The sequence below is a fragment of the Coptis chinensis genome, chromosome 1 (genome assembly GCF_015680905.1).
Source record: "Coptis chinensis isolate HL-2020 chromosome 1, ASM1568090v1, whole genome shotgun sequence".
NCBI classification, from domain to species: domain Eukaryota; kingdom Viridiplantae; phylum Streptophyta; class Magnoliopsida; order Ranunculales; family Ranunculaceae; genus Coptis; species Coptis chinensis.
In genome coordinates, this window is record NC_141456.1 from 83,320,106 (window position 1) to 83,341,422 (window position 21,317).

Here is a 21,317-nt window from a genome sequence, read left to right on the forward strand (position 1 = left end):
CAAAAAAAAAATTATATCTAAGCACACGTTGAAGAAATATTTGAATGCACAAAAAAATCTTATAACATATTTTAAATTATAGTCCAAAGAAAACCAAAATTTGCTTTATTAGGTGCAATGGAATCAAAATCAAAATTCATCACCATATTTCCAAACATTGTAATAATTTGAGGAAGAATAAATTACTTGGCTTTTTCGATCATCAATAATGTTACTCTCGTTTTATCAATTTTCGCAAAAAATATCTTAATTATTAATGAAAGAAGCATCAAATAAATAACAAAGTTAAACCCATATAAACAAAGTACGGACTCATATTAATAGATAAGAACTTGGTGGATTTGAACCACCATCTCTTGAGATGTATATATACTCAAGTGCTCTTCCATTGAGCTAAAGATCCAAATAAAAACATATAGATTGAAACATAATGTGCAAGATAAACAAAGTTGAAAATAGTAATAGTCGACTAATCGAACCGCATGCACATGTTTAATTAATGACAAAAGTCACATACAAAATCAAAACATAAATAAATAATCAGAGCACCACAACAAAGCAACACTGATAGATCACTAATTTCTTTAGAGTGAAAAGAAATAGCGAAAAAACAGCTTGTGACACAAAATATGAATATAAGCAAGAAAAGTTTGATACACTATAAAATCACAAAACCCGAAAAGCAAAGAACCAATTGTTTCACTCTAGCCATTCTTCTTACTATTTTATTATGTCTTATATACATAGTTAATGACAATATTGAATGCTTACCAAGTTACCATTAATTTTAGTTTACTATTATTCTAAATATATATCTATAGTAAATCATAATATCGAGGTAAAATCCACACAATAACATGATTAATTAGAATCTATCTATACCAACTAACCGACGGGTAAAATAAAAATCGAGCTTTAAGTATGTAAATAAATTTAACATGGGGGCAAGCTATCCTTAGAAAACTTCGAGCTTTAAGTATGTAAATAAATTTAATATGGGGGCAAGCTATCCTTAGAAAGCTTCAACAGTAACATTTTTTGTGCAGAAAGTTAATCTTGAGGATGTGAGTGCTGGTTTAGATATTTTTAGAATAATACATGGCTTCTATATGTAGTTAAGACATTCTCTATTATAGGCAATACCTTACAAAATGTGCTGATGTAAGAATCATATGAAATAACAGAGTGAAATAGCACTTCAATTTAGTATACGTCATTTTATAACCACCACTAAGGTAGATGCACTTGTAAATAGTTCAAACATCAAGAACCTCTACAACACTGCATGAAGTATGAAAGAAATCAACAGTGTCTCACCTCTAACGACCTTCAAAACCAACTGCTACACAAATCCAAGGTCATTCACAGATAAACCTCAATCGTATATTTTTTTTCTTGACATGTAAAATATTTCCTAGTGCAAATAACCAACAAAGAGTTTTATGTCATTAAAAAAACTTGTGTATTTAAACTTACCAAGTATTATCCCATTTTCACTAATCTAGCATGGTCCAACCTGCACGGACGCATAGAAATAGTAAGAATTAGACTTGGATTTTGCAGAAAAAATATTGGAAAATGATAAGCACCCAAAACTGTATTATAAAATCCCGTAGAGATGTAACATTTCGGTTAATTTTGTGCTTAATAATCATGAAATAATCGTATTCTCGTGCTTTTGTAGGTCGGAGCAACCAACGTAAAAATAATGATAAAGTCAGTATTTAAGCACGGAATAGAGAGTATATATAAAGCTTTTCAATTAAGCCATGTGAAACCCAACAAATTCGGACTAAAGCCCAAAGACTCAAACAGGACAGAATCAAGTCAGAAACGGGATCATGTGCACAGAAGCATAAAACTTCCAGAACTCATATCTCTTGAACCAAAACTCCAAATTCAGCAAGTCAGCTACTCAGACGATCAGTGCGATGAACTCTACGCAATGGTGGAAAGTTGTAAAAATGCCAAAAGACCAGCCCGCCACTGGACACAATATGTGGACCCACTATGCGAGCCTACAATATTTTATGAGTCATCATGCAAGTCAAGACAAAAGGAACAAATAATTGGAAAAAAAATTGACACCTTGTATGCAATTAATAAAGTTAGATAAGATTAGGTGTTAATAGTATAAACCATGCAAGGTGTCACTTTGCTTTGCTTTGGTAGATAAGATGGAAATTAAAAGGAGTTTGTGTTTCACGTGGGATAAGAGGAGGAAACTCTTTTATGTATAAGGGGGACTGATTTTGGAGCATTAACTCCCCTTTTAGATTCCTTTTTCATTCCTTGTCTTGTAGTTTAGTTTTTAGTTTTGGTTTTTATGTAAGAAAGTTTGTAATAGTGTTAATGGAGAACATATTTAGTTTTTGAAATAAACTTCATCATTTCCTTAGGTAATTCATGTGTTTAGTCTTCTTTTCTCCTTTCTTTATCTTATTAGCATATATACCTTATAGTATTTCAAATAATCCAAGAATCATGAGCTAAAACCCTTCAAGGTGGAGGGTTAATGATGTTCATGTGAGGATTCATATATATTTCTTAAAAGTAGGATTCACTGCTTAGGACTAAGAACACATATAACACACTACCCCAAAATGGTAGTGTCCGGCCAAAATTGAGGCCTGGAGGTTGAGAAAGACTCGCGTGCACCACCCTTTTCATGCCTGGGTTAGCCGCGCGCGCAGGGTCCTATTTGACCTCTTAATTCTCTATTTGACATGTGTATGTTGTATGAGTCCAAGAGTTGAGATAGTATTTCAAAGATAATATATCAGTTCAACTCCTTATGTTAGGAAAATGAACTTAGATATGAGTTCATCTCGCTAGGGATAGATGTTCTATCCATTTAGGGTTTGATAATGAACCCAAAATGGCTTAGAGATGGTAGTAATCTGATTTTTAAGGGATTATAATAAGTCCTTGCATGAGTAGCATAATCCTATACCCTTTCTTTCTCTTTAAATATCTTGTTAAAAATCTTAGTTTTTCCATTTTTGTGTTTCGCATTCTAAGTGTTCATTAGGATTTAAAACACAGCAAACCTTAGCTAGCAAATCAATATAAAACTTACTCACTAGTTTCCTAAGGAACACAATAAAGTTGTAATATTGTCTTAGACTTTAGGTTGGAACAAATTCCTACTCGAACTAAAAAAAACGAAGACACGTGAGTAAGGACTTGAGTTTACACCGAACGGAGTAGAGAAATCAAATATTTATACTGCAAAGTGTAAATATCAGAAAACATCTATATTGATAGGACTCCATGAAGTGTCCTAATCCAAATGAACAACTACAACCAACATTATAGACCCGGAGTAGCAGGACAATAGAAACCATCCTGTTCCCATAAAAACCATACGGTTTGCAGCTTTACAATTATATCATTCTCATGTAGAACTTCCACACCTTCCACAAAGTAAATAAAGTTACAAAACTTCTAAAGATCAGCAAACTGAATGAGAGGCTATCAATACCAAAATTGTAGTGCAACAAACTTTAGTCGGTAGACATAATAAAAAATAACAATATAAAGGAAAAAACTTGTTACTTGACAGACCAAATAATGATTCACAAACATAAGAATGCATTTCAACCTTCTAAACCACCAGAATACTATTCAGTGTTTATGTTAGCTCTGTACGGAAAGTGTCCTCATTAACTGGAAGTTAGATCAATAGTTGGCTGATAAGCACAAAAAACTATAATATAAACCCCGTAGAGACATTACATATTGATTAATTATGTGTATAATAAATGCAAATTAATTGTATTTTCATATTTTTGCAGATTACGACACGTAATGATGAAATTTCAGAAAGAATCGGCATTTAGTATAGAAACAAGGTGAATATGTTAATTGGAAACAAAACATTTTTATCAAGTTCAAAAGAAGCCCATTGGAAGCTTAAAAATATCATAATCAAGCCCATGAAGCCTGGCCAAAATAGTCAATTTCGGGTCAACCCTAGTCAAATCTTGCAGAAAAAATAAACGAAACTTCAAAAAATCACATCTTTTGACCCCCCCCCGAACTCCATTTTGGGCGTGTGACCTGTCAAAACGATCAGCGCGACAAGCTCTACGCAATGGCATATAGGTTTTATCAATTGACTAGACTAAGAATTAAAATAAGTCCAAACCAAGACAAAGTAAAAATCCAATTACTATTCATCATGATATCATCAAGTAGAAGCTTATATAATGACCCACTTTCTCTACTTAATAAATGCACAAACCACTCATAATTATTTATCTTGTTATGAGAATTACTATTCAACCACTTTCTCCATTTAGATTAAATAAATTTTATTATAAAAGTAGATTAAATTATAACCTTTGGATTGAAAATATAAGATGTAATCTTGGCCACCCATTTCACTCCTTTGAAACTATAAATAGGAGAGGTGATGCTCTAAATAAACTTGCCAATTTACTTGTGATTTGAGGCCTTGTAGCCCTTCACTTTCTTTTAGTTTTATATTTAGAAAAATAATTCCATAGTTTAGGAAATAATAAACTTCTTCTTCTTCTTCTTCTTCATTTTCATTAGTTGTATTTATCTCACCATGAGCTAACTCATCCATTGTGGAAAGTTAAATAAATCCATGTGAGAATAACTCTACTAATGAAGATGTAATTCAATTGCTTAAAATTTAACAAGTTTGATTTTTACTTCAATTACAAAATAGTTAGAAGTGGAAAACAAACTAGAGGTTGAAAAAGTGCTACAGAGATAGGGTGCTAATTTAATCTCTCATGCTAGTATAATCTCTTTAGAGATTTAGAAATTCTAATAGGGATCAAAGTTTAATTTCTCACTTTGATTTGTCTATGAATCAAAGTGAATATGAAAACTAACAATTGAAATATGTCTTTCATTAATAGTAGTTTGAATCACATGGTAAATCAATCCTCCACACTTCTATCTCTTCTATCTTCTTTAGTAATTTTAGAATAAATTTGTTATTAGTAACTTTTGTAACTTGTAATTAAAATAAGTGTAGTATAGTATAAAAACTTCCACCTAAAGCCTTCTCTAATTTAAGCTAGGTTTCTCTTGAATAGTTTAGCTAAATTGTGAACAAGTTCTCTGGTTCTTAGGCATGGGACGATTCCATTACTCGAACTATATTTCAACATGAATCGAGAGTAAGATAATTGATATAAGTGTGAGTTGGAGTAACGTCTAATTTAATTCTTATCATTGGCCAATCATACAATCCGACCTTATTTTAAACATTCCTTCCATGTTTTTTAACATACAAAATTAGGCTTCAATGATGTAAGGTTTCGTATTGATAAAAAATTGTCCAAGAGAAAGACCAAATAGGCTTTATGATAACCTGTAAAAACTCAGTTAGATTTATCTAAACTTATTCTTACGTTATCAATTATTTATTTCCTACTCTCGCATGTATATTCATGCAATATATAGAGTACAGAATCGTTCCACTCCTAAACTACCAAGACGTAAATAGAATCCAATTAATCTAAACACAATGAAACAATGGTGAGAGCAATAAATGGATCTAAATTTATACTACGAGATAATATTATCAATTGATCTTATACTAATATTAACTAAAATAATTAAATATAGATTAATCAAATATAGAGAAAGCTAGAGAGAGATTGAAATCCACTTTGTAATTTCTTAACATGCTAGCATAGATTTGTATAGAAAACTCTAGTCTAGATATTCTTGCACAAGGTTAAAATATAAAGATTAGACTTTTAATGATCCATAATTATTTTATACTATCTCTAGTCATAAACTAATTAGCATGAGAGAAAGCTTGTTCTCATTTTCATGACAAACTCACTATTATCTAGTTTAGGCTAAACTCTTATTATTTCTAAGTTAAGAAAAACCTAAATTTGAAACCCTAAACAACAAATCTATACTAACAAATCAAGTCCTCTCAAAGCTTCATTCAAACTCCCTCTAATGGGAGTTTAGCTTTGATTCATGGAACTATTATAAACAAAATAATGAAAAGAAAACATAATAGAAAGATAAAGTAATTGAATTGAATAAACTAAAGCTTTTATTAAAAGGTTTCAATGGAGACTACCATTATAAACCCTAATTACTTAAACTATATTAAAAAGAGAGAGAGAGCTAAATTATTCTAACTAGTGAAAGGGAGAGAAATAGAACCCTAATTTACAACTAAACTAAAGAAGAGAGTAACCAAGTTTTGTTTAGTCTTAACCCTCTTTATATAGGAGAAAGTTAGGTTTACAATTTCGTGCATGGGCTTTAGAGCTATGTTTTAGGCCACTAAATCAAGTCCAAAACCTAATTACTTAAGTCCAAAAAGAATTTCTCTGTGCGAATTTACTACAACATAATTTTAGTCCACTTTTATTACTCTGATTGGGTCACGGCTTGGACCATTATAAAACTCTTTCCGAGCCGGTCGTTTTAAAATATAGTAAGTCCGATTCCGAAGTCTGAGTCCAAAGATACGATCTGCGGAAGTTCTATTGACTTTTATGTTCTTTTTCTACCTGCGTTGACTTTGACTTTTCAACTTTGATTGGGCTTTAAAAAAGTTTTTTCTCTTTGAAACTTAGGCTTTAAACATAAAATTTCTTAGCAACCAACATTTGCTTATTTATCTCGCAAAAGTGATATATTTCTTCACATATTTGACTCTAATATCTGAAATATACAAAAACACGTAAACGGTACTAACTCTTATTTATTATACACATAATTAGTATAAATATAATATTATTAAGGGTTTAAAACTATAATTTTAGACTCTTATCACTTTAACATCAGACTAAAGAGCTGCAACATGGAGAAGAAGCATATATGGTAGTGATGGTCTAAAGAATTTAGTGGAAAAAACGTCTAAATAAGATGTTAATTATCTACTGCAACCAAGATCAGTTCTCATTTATAAGCATAAGATGATAGTTGGGTAGAACACACCATTAGACTTTTGAAAGTACTCAGTAAGCTCAAAGTTAAAACCTACACATTGAAAGGAATTGGGTTATATGCTAAAGCATATCATACTATATGTTATGTTAAACAAATGTGTCCACATACCAGTTACAGTGGTCACAATGTCCTAACCTAGTCTTTTGCTTATTGGTTACACCAATACCCAAATGATAATAAGAACAAAAATAAATGAATAACAGATCTAAACTAAGGAACATCGAGCACGTAAAAATTCAAAAGTGTGGTTCTTTAGAACACAACTAACTAACAAAAGGACAGAGATTAGAAAATTTAGTTTGCGCAAATACCAAACTCAAGGTCAAATAAACACGATATGTAAGAAATTATAGAAATAGAAAAACTAATCTCCAAGTGAATGGAGAGTTAGAACCTATATCATAAGGTGCAAAGAGTGTAAAACATAAAAGAGTAACAATGATGCCGATAAAATGGATTAGTAACCCTGAATAAAACATCAATCATACTCAATGTTGGCTTTCAAACCATTCCACCTGACAAAGAAATTCAAAATCTTGCATTTAGTAAGCAGAAATAACCTATCTGGATGCACAAATATTGGTTTGTGCTGTATTCAAATAGTGCATTTTACAATGTATGTAATGACATATTTATTACACACTAAACGAATGACAGGAAGTAACAACTCTAAAAAGGCATGGCTTGACCATAATCTACAATGGATACAAACGGCACCCAACCCCACAAAATTCAAAATACCTACTCTAATTAACAACTAAATAATTAATCTATGACTTATTAACACCAAAGAACAAATTAGGAAACTTGTTTGTTAATTTCCCAGTGGAATTAAAATTTAATTCATACAAAAATGAAATAAGAGAGAAAATTAGACTTGGAAGGCAGAACATCCAACTAACTGATCCAGTTTGAAAGTGATTTGATGATTCCAAACTAAAGTGGTAGTCTTTAGTGGTGAGTATTGAAGTTGAGAGTTTGATTGAAGTTCATCATAAATCTTAAGATGGGAGGAATGATGATGAATGAAAATAAAAACTTTTTAACCTTTCTTATTCATATTTTCTTCTATTTCTAATGAGTATTGAAAGACTAGTGTTTAAGAGAAGAAAACATTGAAAACATGAAGTTGTGTATGATTAAAACATGAAAGAAAGAAGAGAAAAGGATATAACTTTATCACCAAGTTATACTCATTGATGACTTCAATAAGTGCAACTAGTGTTCTTGAGATTAAATGACAAGAAATGCAGAGACAAATTGATTGGAATGAAAAGATTGAAAACAACAAGTATTGAAACCAAGTATTGAATGTAATGAAAACAAGAAAACAAATAGATTGAAATAAAGAAATAACAAAACAAGAAAATAAATTGCAATAATGTAAATCTACTTAAGAAAACATGATAAAATTGATCTCAATTTTTGGGTTATCAAACCAAAAATTGGATAATGTTTTATCTCTATACTTTTTGCTTTTATACTCCTACTTTTATAATTACTGATTTACCCTCTCCTTTTACAATCAAGACACCTCACTCTTTTGCTTTTTTACTTTTCCTTTTTCCTTTATGCTTTTGCTTTTTTTCTTTCTTCTTGAGCAAGATAGGTTTTGAGCAAGGCTTTTTTTGTGACAAAGTCATCCATTTCCAGTATTCTGAGTTAAGAACATGACTTTCAGTTGACTTTGACTTTAACTTTGACTTTTTAACACTTTTTCATAGAAGCTTGGGTCTTCATAAGAAGTGTTAATAAAGCTCATTTTTGCACTAAAATGCATCTTTTATGATAAATGATCTGAAACGGCATGTAACATGCAAAAGGCAATAAAAACTACGAGTTGTCTGTTTATTATGCGTAAAAAAAGTTGTAATGCAGTAATATAAATGTAATAAGACGCACATTTGGGAGCTGATCACAAACCTCTGTTTCTTCTCTACTTCATAGGTAATATAAGCATGGACGACACAATATCAGAGGGGAAAATAGTGAAGCATAGGGTTTAGTTTATCACTTGTGGAACATAGAAAAAACATTTTTCGTGTTATAAATCGTTGAGTTTTTGTTAGGTTTAGCTTTCATTTTTCAGTTAAAGACTTCTAATTTAATCTTCTTGATTTCTCGTAATCCTTTTGTGACGTGGATAGCCTCATGTAATGACCTGGAATTTTACCTACGGGTAAACCGGCCATTTTACGTGTTAGTTCAGTGCCACTCTAGGTAATTACGTATTATAGGGCGAGGTTTAACATTTATCATTTGGTGGGCTTGATTAATTGATATAGGTTTTTCATTGATGGTTAAATTTATGTTGGGCCTATTGTATTTTGGGCCTTTATTTATATTACTAGTTTAAATTATGTGGGCTTAGAATTATTTTGGGTTTTATATTAATGTATTGGGCTTACTCTTGGGCCTCTTTTTATAATTGTTATGGGGTCTGTTTTATTAGTAATAAGCCACGTATGGCTTCTAGGGGAGAGGAGGATAAAACCTTAAGGTGCGAGGTGGCGGAAGGAGGAGCTAGCGAAAAGAAGAGGGAATTATCACTTCTGGCACGGGGATTTTCGTAAGGGTGTGCTTACTCAGATCCATGAAATTAAAGAATCATCTCCTAATAGTTGTTACTGTTCTTGTTGGTGGAGTACTTTTAAGGTTTGAATAACCACACTTCGTTGGGCATTTTGGAAATTTTGGTGATTGATGTTTTGAGCTTTAGTTAAGCTTGGACAGAAATGAACAGAGAAAATGAAAGATAAGGTCGTCACTTCCCTTCCCTTCCCTCCCCTCCCTTATTATTTTCTTTGTCATTTACTTATATTTGATCTTTTAATTAATATGCTTATTCATGTTCTTATTATATCCTTTGGCTCTAAGTGTTAGTATGAATTTTGAGAGAAAAAAATTCACTAATCTCATATATGAATGAAATTTCATTTACTATGGACTTTGGCTTTATGGCTAAGGGTCTGTTAGTTCTTAAATTTTGTTACAGACCACCACAGGCCAGGCCACTACCGACTATGTTAGGTCGATGCAGGCCATTGTCAGGCTGCCACAAGCTGCAATAGGCTTTAATATATTCCTACATATTTATGTTAAATTATTGTTTTATTTTCCGCAAAATTAATTGTTCGTTATAATGGTGTTGACATATGTATATTAATGCCATGCAATTATCATAGGTGAATACGCTAAACACTTTTTTTGTCTAGGTTAAGTAATATATGGGAAGGATAGAGAATTTGGTTGCTTGAGAATATGTATTTTGTGCGGTTGCTCGAGAATTCGGGAAAATCCTCGAAAGATTAAAAGTAAATGGATGTACCATATAGTATACCGATTCAAAGTAGGAAATCGGTCAGTGGACGTTGCATAATTAGAACAGGAGTGAGGAGCCCATGCCGCCTTCCTCATCGAAATGGCTTAATCCATTCCCATAGATCCTTACACCCAATAGGAGAATTATAATTGGCTTGATCCATAAATGGGTACATAAGCAGCCACACGGCTCAGCCGCTTCCATAGGAAAACCCCTACCCCTTTGAGAAAGGGAACCGAATGATTTAATATTCTTTTACCGCTATTGAATTTGGCCATGAGAAATATATAATTGTACGTATTAGGCATGAAAATATTGATTTATATTGAATGCTAACGCTTTTCTTGAGATTATGTTAATTGATGTACTTACAAGGATTTAATAAGAAAACAGTAAGTTTTATTAAGCAACTAAAAGTACGTGTTAACTTTGTCTTTTGTATTCAATTTCATTTCAAGATGATTATTATATCTTGACTACGTATCCAACGTGAGCGTTGGAATATCTTCACAGGGATGAACATGTGCTCCCATAAGACAGGAAAAGATGTATGCGAGCTCATTAAGAAATTTAACGTGCAGTGCATTCTGATTGTTAAGGCAATGATCTAGAAAGTTTACATGGAATTAAATCTTGTTGTTTATTCAAAATTGATTCTTTTTAAATTGTTTTGTAATAATTTAGTTATTTCTTTAATTATCTTTAATTATAAATTCATATTAGGATATATCTATTATTTAAAGATTTTGATGTTAATTAGCATTCAGAGGTGAAATACCAATCTTGGGATCGGTTTCGGGGCCTTACACCTCATTGAGCTCAAAAAAAGACCAAGTCATGGTTTCTTGCCCTATAGCACATACTTAACTACAGAATAAAAGAAATCACACAATAGATTATAAGCACTTATAAGCACAGGATAACAACGCTGCGTTGATTTAAACCAATTCACACTTTCAAGCTCAAGTTAAAGACTTGGGTTATACCAAATTAAATAGACCACTTACTATTCTCTTGTTGGAGAAATTGAATTGAGTTTTGAATATAGGCACCAAGTGTACCTTAATAGGCATAGGACATCATGAAGTCTCCATTGAAGGTACTTGAAGTCTTAGCATGCTGAAAATATAGAAACAGATTTTAAACTGTGGCGTAACAATAGTTTTAGGCGTCCACTCGCCACATATTATATTGTGAGTACCTTTGACTACCTGACATGCCAAATATACAAATAAAATTCATGCTTTTACACCAAGTACATAGAACACCCCCATATCAAGCATCATTATATAAATTTGAATTTGAAAAATACATCATCATATAGAAATGCAAAAAGCAGGGGAGAAAGAGAGAAAGCAAGTACCTTTGGCTTAGTTAGTTTGGTCTGAAACAAAACTATAATATAGATAGTGACTTCGTACGCAAATAGAGCAACCCTGCAAATCCAAGTCGCAATATACATGTATATACTTAGTCAGCAAAAGAGTTGAACAGTATGAGCAGTTAGTGATAATGTATATACTTAGCTCATGGCAAGATACTAATTGATGACTAATTTTGTTAGTCTAGATGGAGAAGTATGACTCTGTTAGGACTATTGGTCTAAGTGGCGTGCAAATTGCTTTGTTGATGTATCTTTAGAATTAAAGGACGAATGACAATGCAATGATGTCTGTCTCGAACCCATTTCAAAAGCATCCGACTTAACCGGGGACACTAAGTACTTTTCGAATATTAAAATTAATGAAATGAAACAAAATACATAACATCTACCTCCATTTTTTGATCGATAACAAAAGCTAAAAACCAAAGGACTAAAATCACATTAATGGGTACCCACAGACGTTAACCCGGATCACCAGTTGGTATTATGACACATAATTGCCACAAAATTGTGACTCAACTTACGAAATTATTCAAAGATATATACATGATATGTCATGCGAGAAAATTGGTTTGAATTTATCAAGATTTCTTCCCTGTCTTTTGCGTTTTGCCACAAATTCTTGGTTTATTTATTTATTTAATGGTTGGCTTCCTTTGGGGCTAAAATTTCTTACTTCCTAGATGGTTTATTAAGAACTTTTGAAGAACAACCATTTGAATTTGAGGAGAAAGAAGAAAGAGAAAGAAATGTGCCTGAAAGAGGTGAGGTTGAAGAGAAGTCCTTAGAAGGTTGTGAAGTGCATTGAACTCGCAAACCCAACCATCTTTCGCATTGGGCTTCACATTCACATTGTTAGTGAAAAGATATCAGATGAGGTGGTGGGGAAAATGGTGGTAGAGGCGTCGGCGGAAGCATTGGACAACTTCGTTGGAGTGGAGCGGTAAATGGCAAGGGAGATGTTTCTCAAACTGATTTCATGGAGTACTAATGCTAATAGCTATAATACAACAACATCATATCACTTTCTTACTGTTGATCAAGATTCAGTTAACAAAATCCAAAATAGTAATTATTCAAAAAGAGAGCAAATAAACTAATAACAATTGTATATAGAAATACTAAGATAAGGACAAAATAAGCATCAATCAGCTATTCAACATGACACCCAAGCTAATAAACATTCGTATTAAAAAAAAACCAAAGGAAAAATTGTATGGAAATGCAGCTATCATGGTTATGCAAAACTAATGGAGCTAAGAATGCTTAATGTAATTATCATGGTTATGCAAATCTAGTAAGAATGTTTGTGGACAAACTTAAGTTTCTTATAGCCTAATCTACTGGACACTGTATGAGTTAAGTACCAACTTCAAATACTAAGTTTAGAGACAGGATTGGGTATTTCAACATCCTAAAAGAAGGCTTGGGTGCAGATATTCTATGAATGCTCGTCTGCAAGAAATCTAACACCGTAAATGAATGGAACTGTCCATGAATTAGAAAAGGGTAGAAATTAAAAAAGTCGTCGTAACATTAATATTTCTACCAAAGATCAATGAAAAAAATAGAAAAAGGGTATCACCTTGTTGCCAATGACTAAAATTTCAGGCTGATACTTATTGCTATCATATCATGGTTAAATCAAGTTCATTTAGTAGGTTCTCAAGTTCTTCCCACTAACAAACACGTTCACCATGTAGTGGTTATTGTACAAATGGTTTGAATTTCAATTCTTTAAAATTGGTTAAACCAAATAAAGAACTCAAAATGTTAAATTCACATCTCGGAGCGCATAGTGGATAATCATAGTAATTAGACTAAAAGTAGGCATCACTAAGAGTTTTCATCATTCTTTCTAGGTATCCACAATTTGCTTTTATATCAATAAACACCCAAGGAATGTGTGAAAATCTCACCATAGATAAAACCATTTAAGATATGAGATACCTTGACAACTGTAGTCACTATAACTTTATTTTTCTTGTTCTTGGCGCTACTCTTCTTCTCGACTGAGGTCAATTATGACTTCTCCTAAATGTCAGAGATGACTTGCACAAGCCTCTACCAAAAGGGTGTATGTAAATTAGCTCTTGCACAAACATACTTAATTAATACATGTAAATTTGCAATAGGAAAGTCTCAAAAGGCAGGAATAGAACCAAACTTATGTATCTGTGCAAAAAAAATGAACTTGTGGTAGTGTTGATCTTAAATTAATAAACACCCAAACCAAAATTTAAATGAATAACCACTTAACTAAAAAAATAAAAACGAACTTACTAATCAACAAGTTTTGTCGACGTTATTATTAGTGGCCTTTCCATCGTCAACCAGAGATATGTTAAAGATAAGAATTGAAGACAATGGCTAGGGACTGCATCCATTTACTCGGTAAGACTGGAGAGTTAAGGTTAGAAAAAACTGAATTAGAGTGTGTGCTAGGAAAAAGTTTCAGTTGAAACTAAATCTATCAAAACCCAGTAAATTGCATAACTTGAAAATACAATGACTAAATATTATCGGTAAAAGTAGGAAAAAAATTGAATTTGCTAAATCTAAACAATGAGATATAGTGATTAGGACCATGGTTCATTAACTGCTGTCGAGAGAGTGAATCATCAAAATAAAAGAACAAAAGAAGAAACAAATTTTAATTATTAGAAGAAAAAAGAAAAAAAGAAAAGATAACCTCAAATGGCATCAATGATTCTTACCTATATAGAATCACTGTAAAGCTTTGATTATTTCGTTTGCAATGGAGATATCAGTTACAATCGGCCATGGAAAGTAGTTGAGCAGCCTCCATTCATGGGAGAGGAAAGTCATGAGTTCGGTTTATTAGCTGCGTTGGGGGGTTTTTTCCGGGGATTCATTTTTGCTGCAATGTTTGGAATGCTTAGTTTGCTTCCAGCCCAACCAAAACATAACACGTGTACGCCCAACACCCCAAAACTAAATCAGAAAACTAGTACTGTTCTGTAATAATAAACTCCCCATTTTGCCCTTGCTATCCACCTTTCCCACCACCACCTCTTCTTCTATTTTTCTTTTTACTTTTTCGTCGGCCCTGTTCGCAGGCAAGAAAAAACAGCCAACTCTTCAATTTCCAGAATTTTAATTGAAAAAGTTTGAGTTTTGAATATAACATTTGATAAAAAAAAAAGTTTAATTTCTTAAAATCCAATTGTATAAGTTGAGGGGATGCAGATGAAGAATCACCAAAAGAAATGAACTGGGGTGGGAGTGGGAATGTTTTTGGGGAAGACAAAGCTACAATTCATCTAAAATCATTTTGTGGTATGTTTAGTAATTAGATAGTTTTTAGGGGTCAGTTTGGTATTGATGTTGGGTTTTTGTTTTGGGAAAACTGGGCGGGGTCTGTTTTAGTTATGGGCACGGGGAGCTTTCTCATAGGCCAGAAGCAAACTAGAAAATGGGCTTGTTTTTCTGGGATGGCTGATTATAGTTTCTAGTCACGGGCTTTTTTGGGTTTAACTTTTCCATTTAAGTCGGACACTCTGCAAATTGGTTGGGTTTAGGAAAAAGCCCTATTTTTATAAACTCACTTTCCTAAACATCGGTTTTGGGTTTCTAATTACTCGTAATTATCCATATGACTTGGCAGTTTGAGAAGGCTGGAAAATAGAGCCAAGAGGGTACAACTACAATATATATCTAAGGATTAGAGAAAAAAGAGTATTTGAAAAGAGTGAATGAGAAAGAGAGAGATATGGGGCTGTATTTGACGAGTTTCGAGAATAAAGAAAGGAGAATGTGTTTAAATATAGAAAATGAGATCGAAAAAATTCTTGGATAAAGAAATAATGGATAAATTTGTAGTTAATGTCTACATTTTAGGGAAACAACATTTTAAGAGATTTTATTTGCTAAGTTTTAGTGGATAGACATCAATGGCTGATGCTGTAACAATAAATAAGGCAACTCACCACCAACTTGCGGCACAATACGCGTGCAGTTACTTCCAGTCGATTCAGTGTTGTTATCAGAAGAGCTTGTACGTATCATAGTAGCAAAAATAGGATACGTGCACTGGATAACAAAGTATTTACGTTTTTAGTTTTTTAACAAAGTTATAAAGGCTTAACTACTAGCCTTGATTTTCTCGAGATCTATGCTAATTAATACTTTAAAAGTTCTATTTACCTAAAAACACTCTTCTGTAAAACAAAACAGCTCAGTTTTTTAACATAGTTAAAAACGCTTAACTACAAGCCTTGATTTTCTCAATATTTGTGCTAATACTTTAAGAATTTTATTTATTAAAAACACTATCCTACTAAAAAACACTTTCCTACTATATAAACCACAAGAAAAAAAGTCTAGATTTGTTATAATATACTTTAAGAGTCCTATTTACTAAAAACACTTTTCTAATAAATAAACCACCAAAAAAAAATAAAAAAATAAACAAAATAATGGACCACCCAAAACTACCCAAGGTCGTTCAACCTTTTTCTTCACACCCTAAAAAAAACTCCAATTCAACTTTTCTCCAAAAAAAACGTTTCTTTTTCAATTATCAAGTTTCATCTTTCACATCACTTTATTGCAAGGTTAGCACATTATGTCTTGCTTAAATATAAATTTTTATCATATCCTTCCACGTACTGGTGTTTTCCATTGATTTGTTGTTTTATAAAGGTGATTGATGTTGGTCCTAATTAAAATATATATGTAGTCTCGACCTCTTGATGAAGATTAACAATGATAAAAGGATTAGATTATGTTGTACATGAAATAAAAAGTAAAAATATAAAAATAGAGAAATTAAAACACAAAAAAAGAAGTTTACTCATTTGTTTTCGACAATTTTCCATACAGTTGGCAGCAAAATAAAATGTGATAGAGTCCTTATGGAGTCCATTTGTAACAAATAAATTGTTGTTATAAAACCCTTACTCTAGTTATATATTCCAACGTGCATTTAAGAGAGTAGCGTATTGACTATAATGTAGTTTAGTGAGTATATTCATTATATTAATCAGATTACGATATATCAATCATTGGATTAGTTTTGTGTGTTTAAGCTCTATTTGGCATAAGAAAAATCTATAGTATATAACCTCGCTTATAAAAACTAATTCATTAGATGTATAAACAACACAAAATTAGTGGGGAAGCTATTTGGTCTCACTTCTGTTATCAATAAAAAAAATAAAAATAAAAACCAAAGTTTTGAGGGAAACTTAATACAAATCCAAATTGTGTCCATGTTTCAACAATCAACAATCAATCATCTCACAAAAGTAAGCAATATCTCCATTCTCTTATCAGATATTCTCTCAATACATCATAAAACTAATTTATAGAGTATGAAATTCTTCTTCAAACCCATAAACACAAAATCCCCAATATTACATTAACCCAAAATGATTTTGATTGATTCCAATAGATTAGAAAAGTGCTTGAAGAGGAGAGTAGGCTACTTGGGGTGGAGGGATCTTCATTTTGATTTTGATTTTACTTTGTCTTTGATTGGAAAAAAAAGATGAAGTGGAGGCGCTGGGGTGGAGAGCTTACTTGGTAGTGGGATGGAGGCTGAAGAGAAGCTTGATACTCATCATGGGAGATTGGGAGAAGAGGAGACTAAATTTTGGTGAACGAAGACAAAACTTTTTTTTTATTTTTTCCTTTTTCGTTAATATTTGTTTTATTATTTTGTCTTTGAGCCTTCTAACTAAACAAGTAGATCGTAATCTCATGTTCCCACATGGATACCAATATCCACCTTTTTGTGGTTTTGCCAACAACTATATTAACAAGCTATACATATTTCAGATGGACCAAATAGAAAAACATGGATAGTGTGCCCTAACCAATGAATAGGGTCCGCTATTCGTGCTATCAAACAAAGCCTTAAGGAACCCAATAACATCGACACTTCAATTTAAGGGATACCAAACAGAGACAAGCAATCTGTTCTTGAAGGTGGTCCTATTTTTATTGCTGGCAAGATCTTTGTTGTTATGCCATGGTCACCTGAAGCGGAGAATACGTCAAAGGAACAACATCTCTACTATTCCAATATGGGCAAAACTCTCAAAAGTTCCGAAAGAACTATGGACTAAGAAGGGATTATCGTTCCTTGCTAGTCTTATTGGAGGTCCTCTTTGTATGGATGGCACAACATCTATGAAGAAAAGGCTTGATTTTGCAAAGGTTTGTGTTACAATACCTTTGAACTTGGAATATCCAACAACAATTAAATTGAAGATTCGTGGTAAACATGTTTATGTTGATGTGGAGTACCCTTGGAAATTAACCCCTGTCATGCACCAGATGTTGTCGGTTTGGACATCCAACTACTAAATGTCCAACAGCTACTTCCCAAGTGTGGGTTCCCAGATCCAACAATACAAGGGTACATAATCCCCCTGTTGCAGCTCCAGTCACTCATTCACGCACGCTCACTGCCTCTAATCAGAACTCCCTTGATTCTATTGTTGCTGAAGTAATATCTCCTCTTAACGGTGCAGTAGTCTCTAGGGTAACACCTAGTACTGCAATGGCGTCAGTGAGCACTTCCTCTCCTCTTATTGCTGCAGTAGTTTCTAGGGAATCTCCTAGTATTGCAATGGAGTCAGTGAGCCCTCCTTCTTCTCTTTATGCTGCAGTAGTCTCTAGGGAATCTCCTAGTACTGCATTAGCGACAGTGAGATCTCCTTCCTCTCCATCCCTGCCTCGGTCAATCCAGGCTACCTCAAGAAATTATGAGGACTTTTCCAGTTTGCAAGGTCCACTTCTAGCCTCTCCTCCTATTTCTCAACTGTTTAGAATACCTTTTGAAGGCTCAGCTCGTAACTGCCTGATTAGCAACTCGCCCTTTAGTTCTTTGAGAAATGAAGGCAGTCCTTCAACCTTATCACGAGACTCTGCTCAAAATAGTGGAAATGCTCGAGGAAATGAAGTTGTGGTCTATACAACTATGCGAGAGCAGATTCAACCAGTCATTGAGAAGGAGGAAGGTACTTTAAATGAGGAAGAACTTTTCCGCTTTAATGTAGACAATAATGCGTATGCAGCCTTAGTCATGGAAGAGGAAGGTATAGATGATGACATCTCTAAGACGCATGAGGATCCTTTTGATGATCATATTGTGACCTCCCCTCTAGTCACAAGATTGCAAATGCTGTCACAAGTTGTTACCAGAGCCCAGCTGCAACAACAACAACAACTGCAGAGCTTAGGAAAAAGAGGTAGAGGAAGGGATAAAGGCTCGGGTAACAAAGGGAAAAATAAACGATGACCCTTATGAAGATATGCACGTATAATATTAGGGGGTTAAATGATTTGAATAAAGTGAAGGATATTAATGCCTTTAGAATCAAGAATAAATTAGCTTGCTTTTGTCTTTTGGAAACTAAAGTTCGGCTACCAAATTTTTTGAGTATTAGCAAGGTCTGCTGCCCTTCTTGGAAGTTTGAGCACAATTACTCTAGTGCAGTTTATGGACGCATTTGGTTCTCATGGGATCCTTCAATTCTAGGTGTTCAAAAGCTTTTGGAGAGTGATCAATTTATACACGCTCAAGTTACTATCCTTGCCACTGCACAAATGTTTCATTTTATGTCAATATATGCAAGCAATAATAGATCGGAAAGGTTGATTCTCTGGCAAGATCTCATCAGCCTCTATTCATCCTTCTCGAGTCCTTGGTGTGTGGCTGGTGATTTTAATAATGTCCTCTATTCTCATGAGAGGATTGGTACAAACTTGGTACATCCTAGGGAAACTACCCCTTTTGCAAATTGTCTCAACTCTGCAAGTCTCTATGATCATAAATCGAGTGGATGTTTTTTCACTTGGACTAATAATGGAGATGGTTCCGTGAGAAAATGGTCTAAGATTGATAAGTGTCTTATCAATTCCTTGTGGGCTACTCAATTTTCTTTTTCTGGAGTGGAATTTATGCCGCAAGGACTTTATGACCATTCGCCTATAGTTATCTTGATCTCCAATGCTTATTCATGCAGGCCTCTGTTCAGATTCTGTAATTACTGGGCTGTCAATCCTTCCTTCAAGGACACTCTTATAAATTGCTGGTCTATTCCTATACAAGGAAATTCATCGTTCATGCTTTGCAAGAAATTAAAGTTGTTCAAGGAAGCTCTCAAAGGCTGGCCTAGATTTAGTTCCACAGATCTTCAAAATCAGGTGGTAGCTGCTCGGGCCAATCTAGAAGATACTCAAATGCAAATGCAAAAGAGACCTCTTGATTCTCGATCACCTTTCTAATCTAGAAAGGATTCGTAGAACTGAGCTTTGTGACCTTATGCTTATGGAGGAGTACGACCTTTTGCAAAGGACAAACATTGACTGACTATCTTTAGGTGACAATGGAAATGCCTTCTTTCACAATTCTGTAAAGGAAAAGAAGACTAGGAACAATATATGGTCTATTATGGATTCTCAAGGAGCCCAGCAAGATGGTCAATCTAATGTTGCACAGGCGTTCATAATCTTCTATAAAAATTTGTTGGGTACTTCTACTTCAACCTCATGTAACCCTCGGATTCTGGAGCATCTTAATCTTCAAGTGTTGCCCCCTGAGAGTGCTGCTAGATTGATCAAGGATATAGATAACTTGGAAATCAAGGAAGCCCTCTTTTCTATGGATGATAACAAAACACGTGGGCCTGATGGATTTAATTCTTTCTTCTTCAAGAAAGCCTGTGATATTGTTGGTGAAGATTTCTCTCTCGCTGTCCAGCATATGTTCAATCAAAGGTTCATACCAAGAGGTACAAACTCCACTCTTTTTTGCTTAATTCCAAAAAATATTGCACCTTCTAAGGTCGATGAATTCAGGCCCATTGTTTGTTGTAATACCACTTACAAATGTGTTGCAAAGATTCTAACGAACAGGATGAAGGAATTTATGCCCTTCTTAATCTCTTCGGCTCAGTCTGCCTTTGTACCAAGCAGAAACATCCAAGATAACATTATCCTTGCGCATGAGCTTATTCGAGGTTACACCAGAAAACATGGCACCAGGAACTGCGCAATTAAGATTGATATAAAGAAGGCTTTTGATTCAGTCAATTGGGAATATATGAGTATGATTTTGAAGAGATTTGGTTTCCCTCTTCTCTTTATAGAGTGGCTATCTATGTGCTTTACCACACCTTCTTACTCCATTATTGTCAATGGATCTTCTGAAGGATTCTTTGAAGGTGAACAAGGTCTGAGGCAGGGCGACCCTATTTCACCATATCTCTTTGTCCTTATGATGGAGGTGCTCTCTGGCCTTCTAAAGCAAGCCCTTCTTTCTGGACTCATTCATCCACACTCTCAATGCCGAAAATTGAGTATCTCTTACTTATTTTTTGCGAATGATGCCCTGCTTTTTTGCAAATGAGATATGGCTTCTATTCTTGCAATAAAGGAAATTCTTCTACAATTTTCTCTCCTCACAGGATTGCATATCAATTCAGCTAAATCTTCCCTGTTGGCTGGTTGTATGTCTCATGAAGCTGGTCTGGACTTAGCTAATGCTTTGGGTATTCCCTTTATATCTCCGCCTCTTATTTATCTTGGTTTACCACTTACTTCTTCAAGGTTAGGTATTCGAGATTGTCTTCCTATGGTTGAGAGATTGACTTCGCGAATCTCAAATTGGAA

The 21,317-nt window shown here is 33.6% G+C and overlaps 1 protein-coding gene and 1 long non-coding RNA gene across 7 annotated transcripts; one reads left to right on the forward strand and one right to left on the reverse strand.

The window, feature by feature from the left end:
* Window positions 1–1,677: 1,677 nt before the first annotated feature.
* On the reverse strand, window positions 1,678–15,012 carry LOC147525504 (uncharacterized). 6 transcript variants are annotated; one of them, XR_015221840.1, is made up of 6 exons: window positions 14,390–15,012; window positions 13,956–14,072; window positions 13,623–13,736; window positions 11,652–11,724; window positions 11,350–11,407; window positions 1,678–2,018 (listed from the first exon to the last, which is right to left on the reverse strand). It is a non-coding gene; the product is annotated as an uncharacterized LOC147525504 (long non-coding RNA). The 6 variants fall into 6 exon arrangements; XR_015221833.1 differs by lacking the exon at window positions 1,678–2,018 and adding an exon at window positions 2,430–3,416; XR_015221823.1 differs by lacking the exon at window positions 1,678–2,018 and adding an exon at window positions 7,202–7,481.
* A 3,926-nt stretch (window positions 15,013–18,938) lies between these two features.
* Window positions 18,939–19,931, forward strand: LOC147525505 (uncharacterized). Its single transcript, XM_086579558.1, has one exon. The coding sequence runs from the start codon at window positions 18,939–18,941 to the stop codon at window positions 19,929–19,931; it is 993 nt and encodes a 330-aa protein (XP_086435684.1).
* Window positions 19,932–21,317: the final 1,386 nt, after the last annotated feature.

Bases quoted from the DNA above. Each gene is read 5' to 3' on its own strand.
- LOC147525505 (XM_086579558.1), top strand. From the start codon at position 18,939: ATGACCCTTATGAAGATATGCACGTATAATATTAGGGGGTTAAATGAT.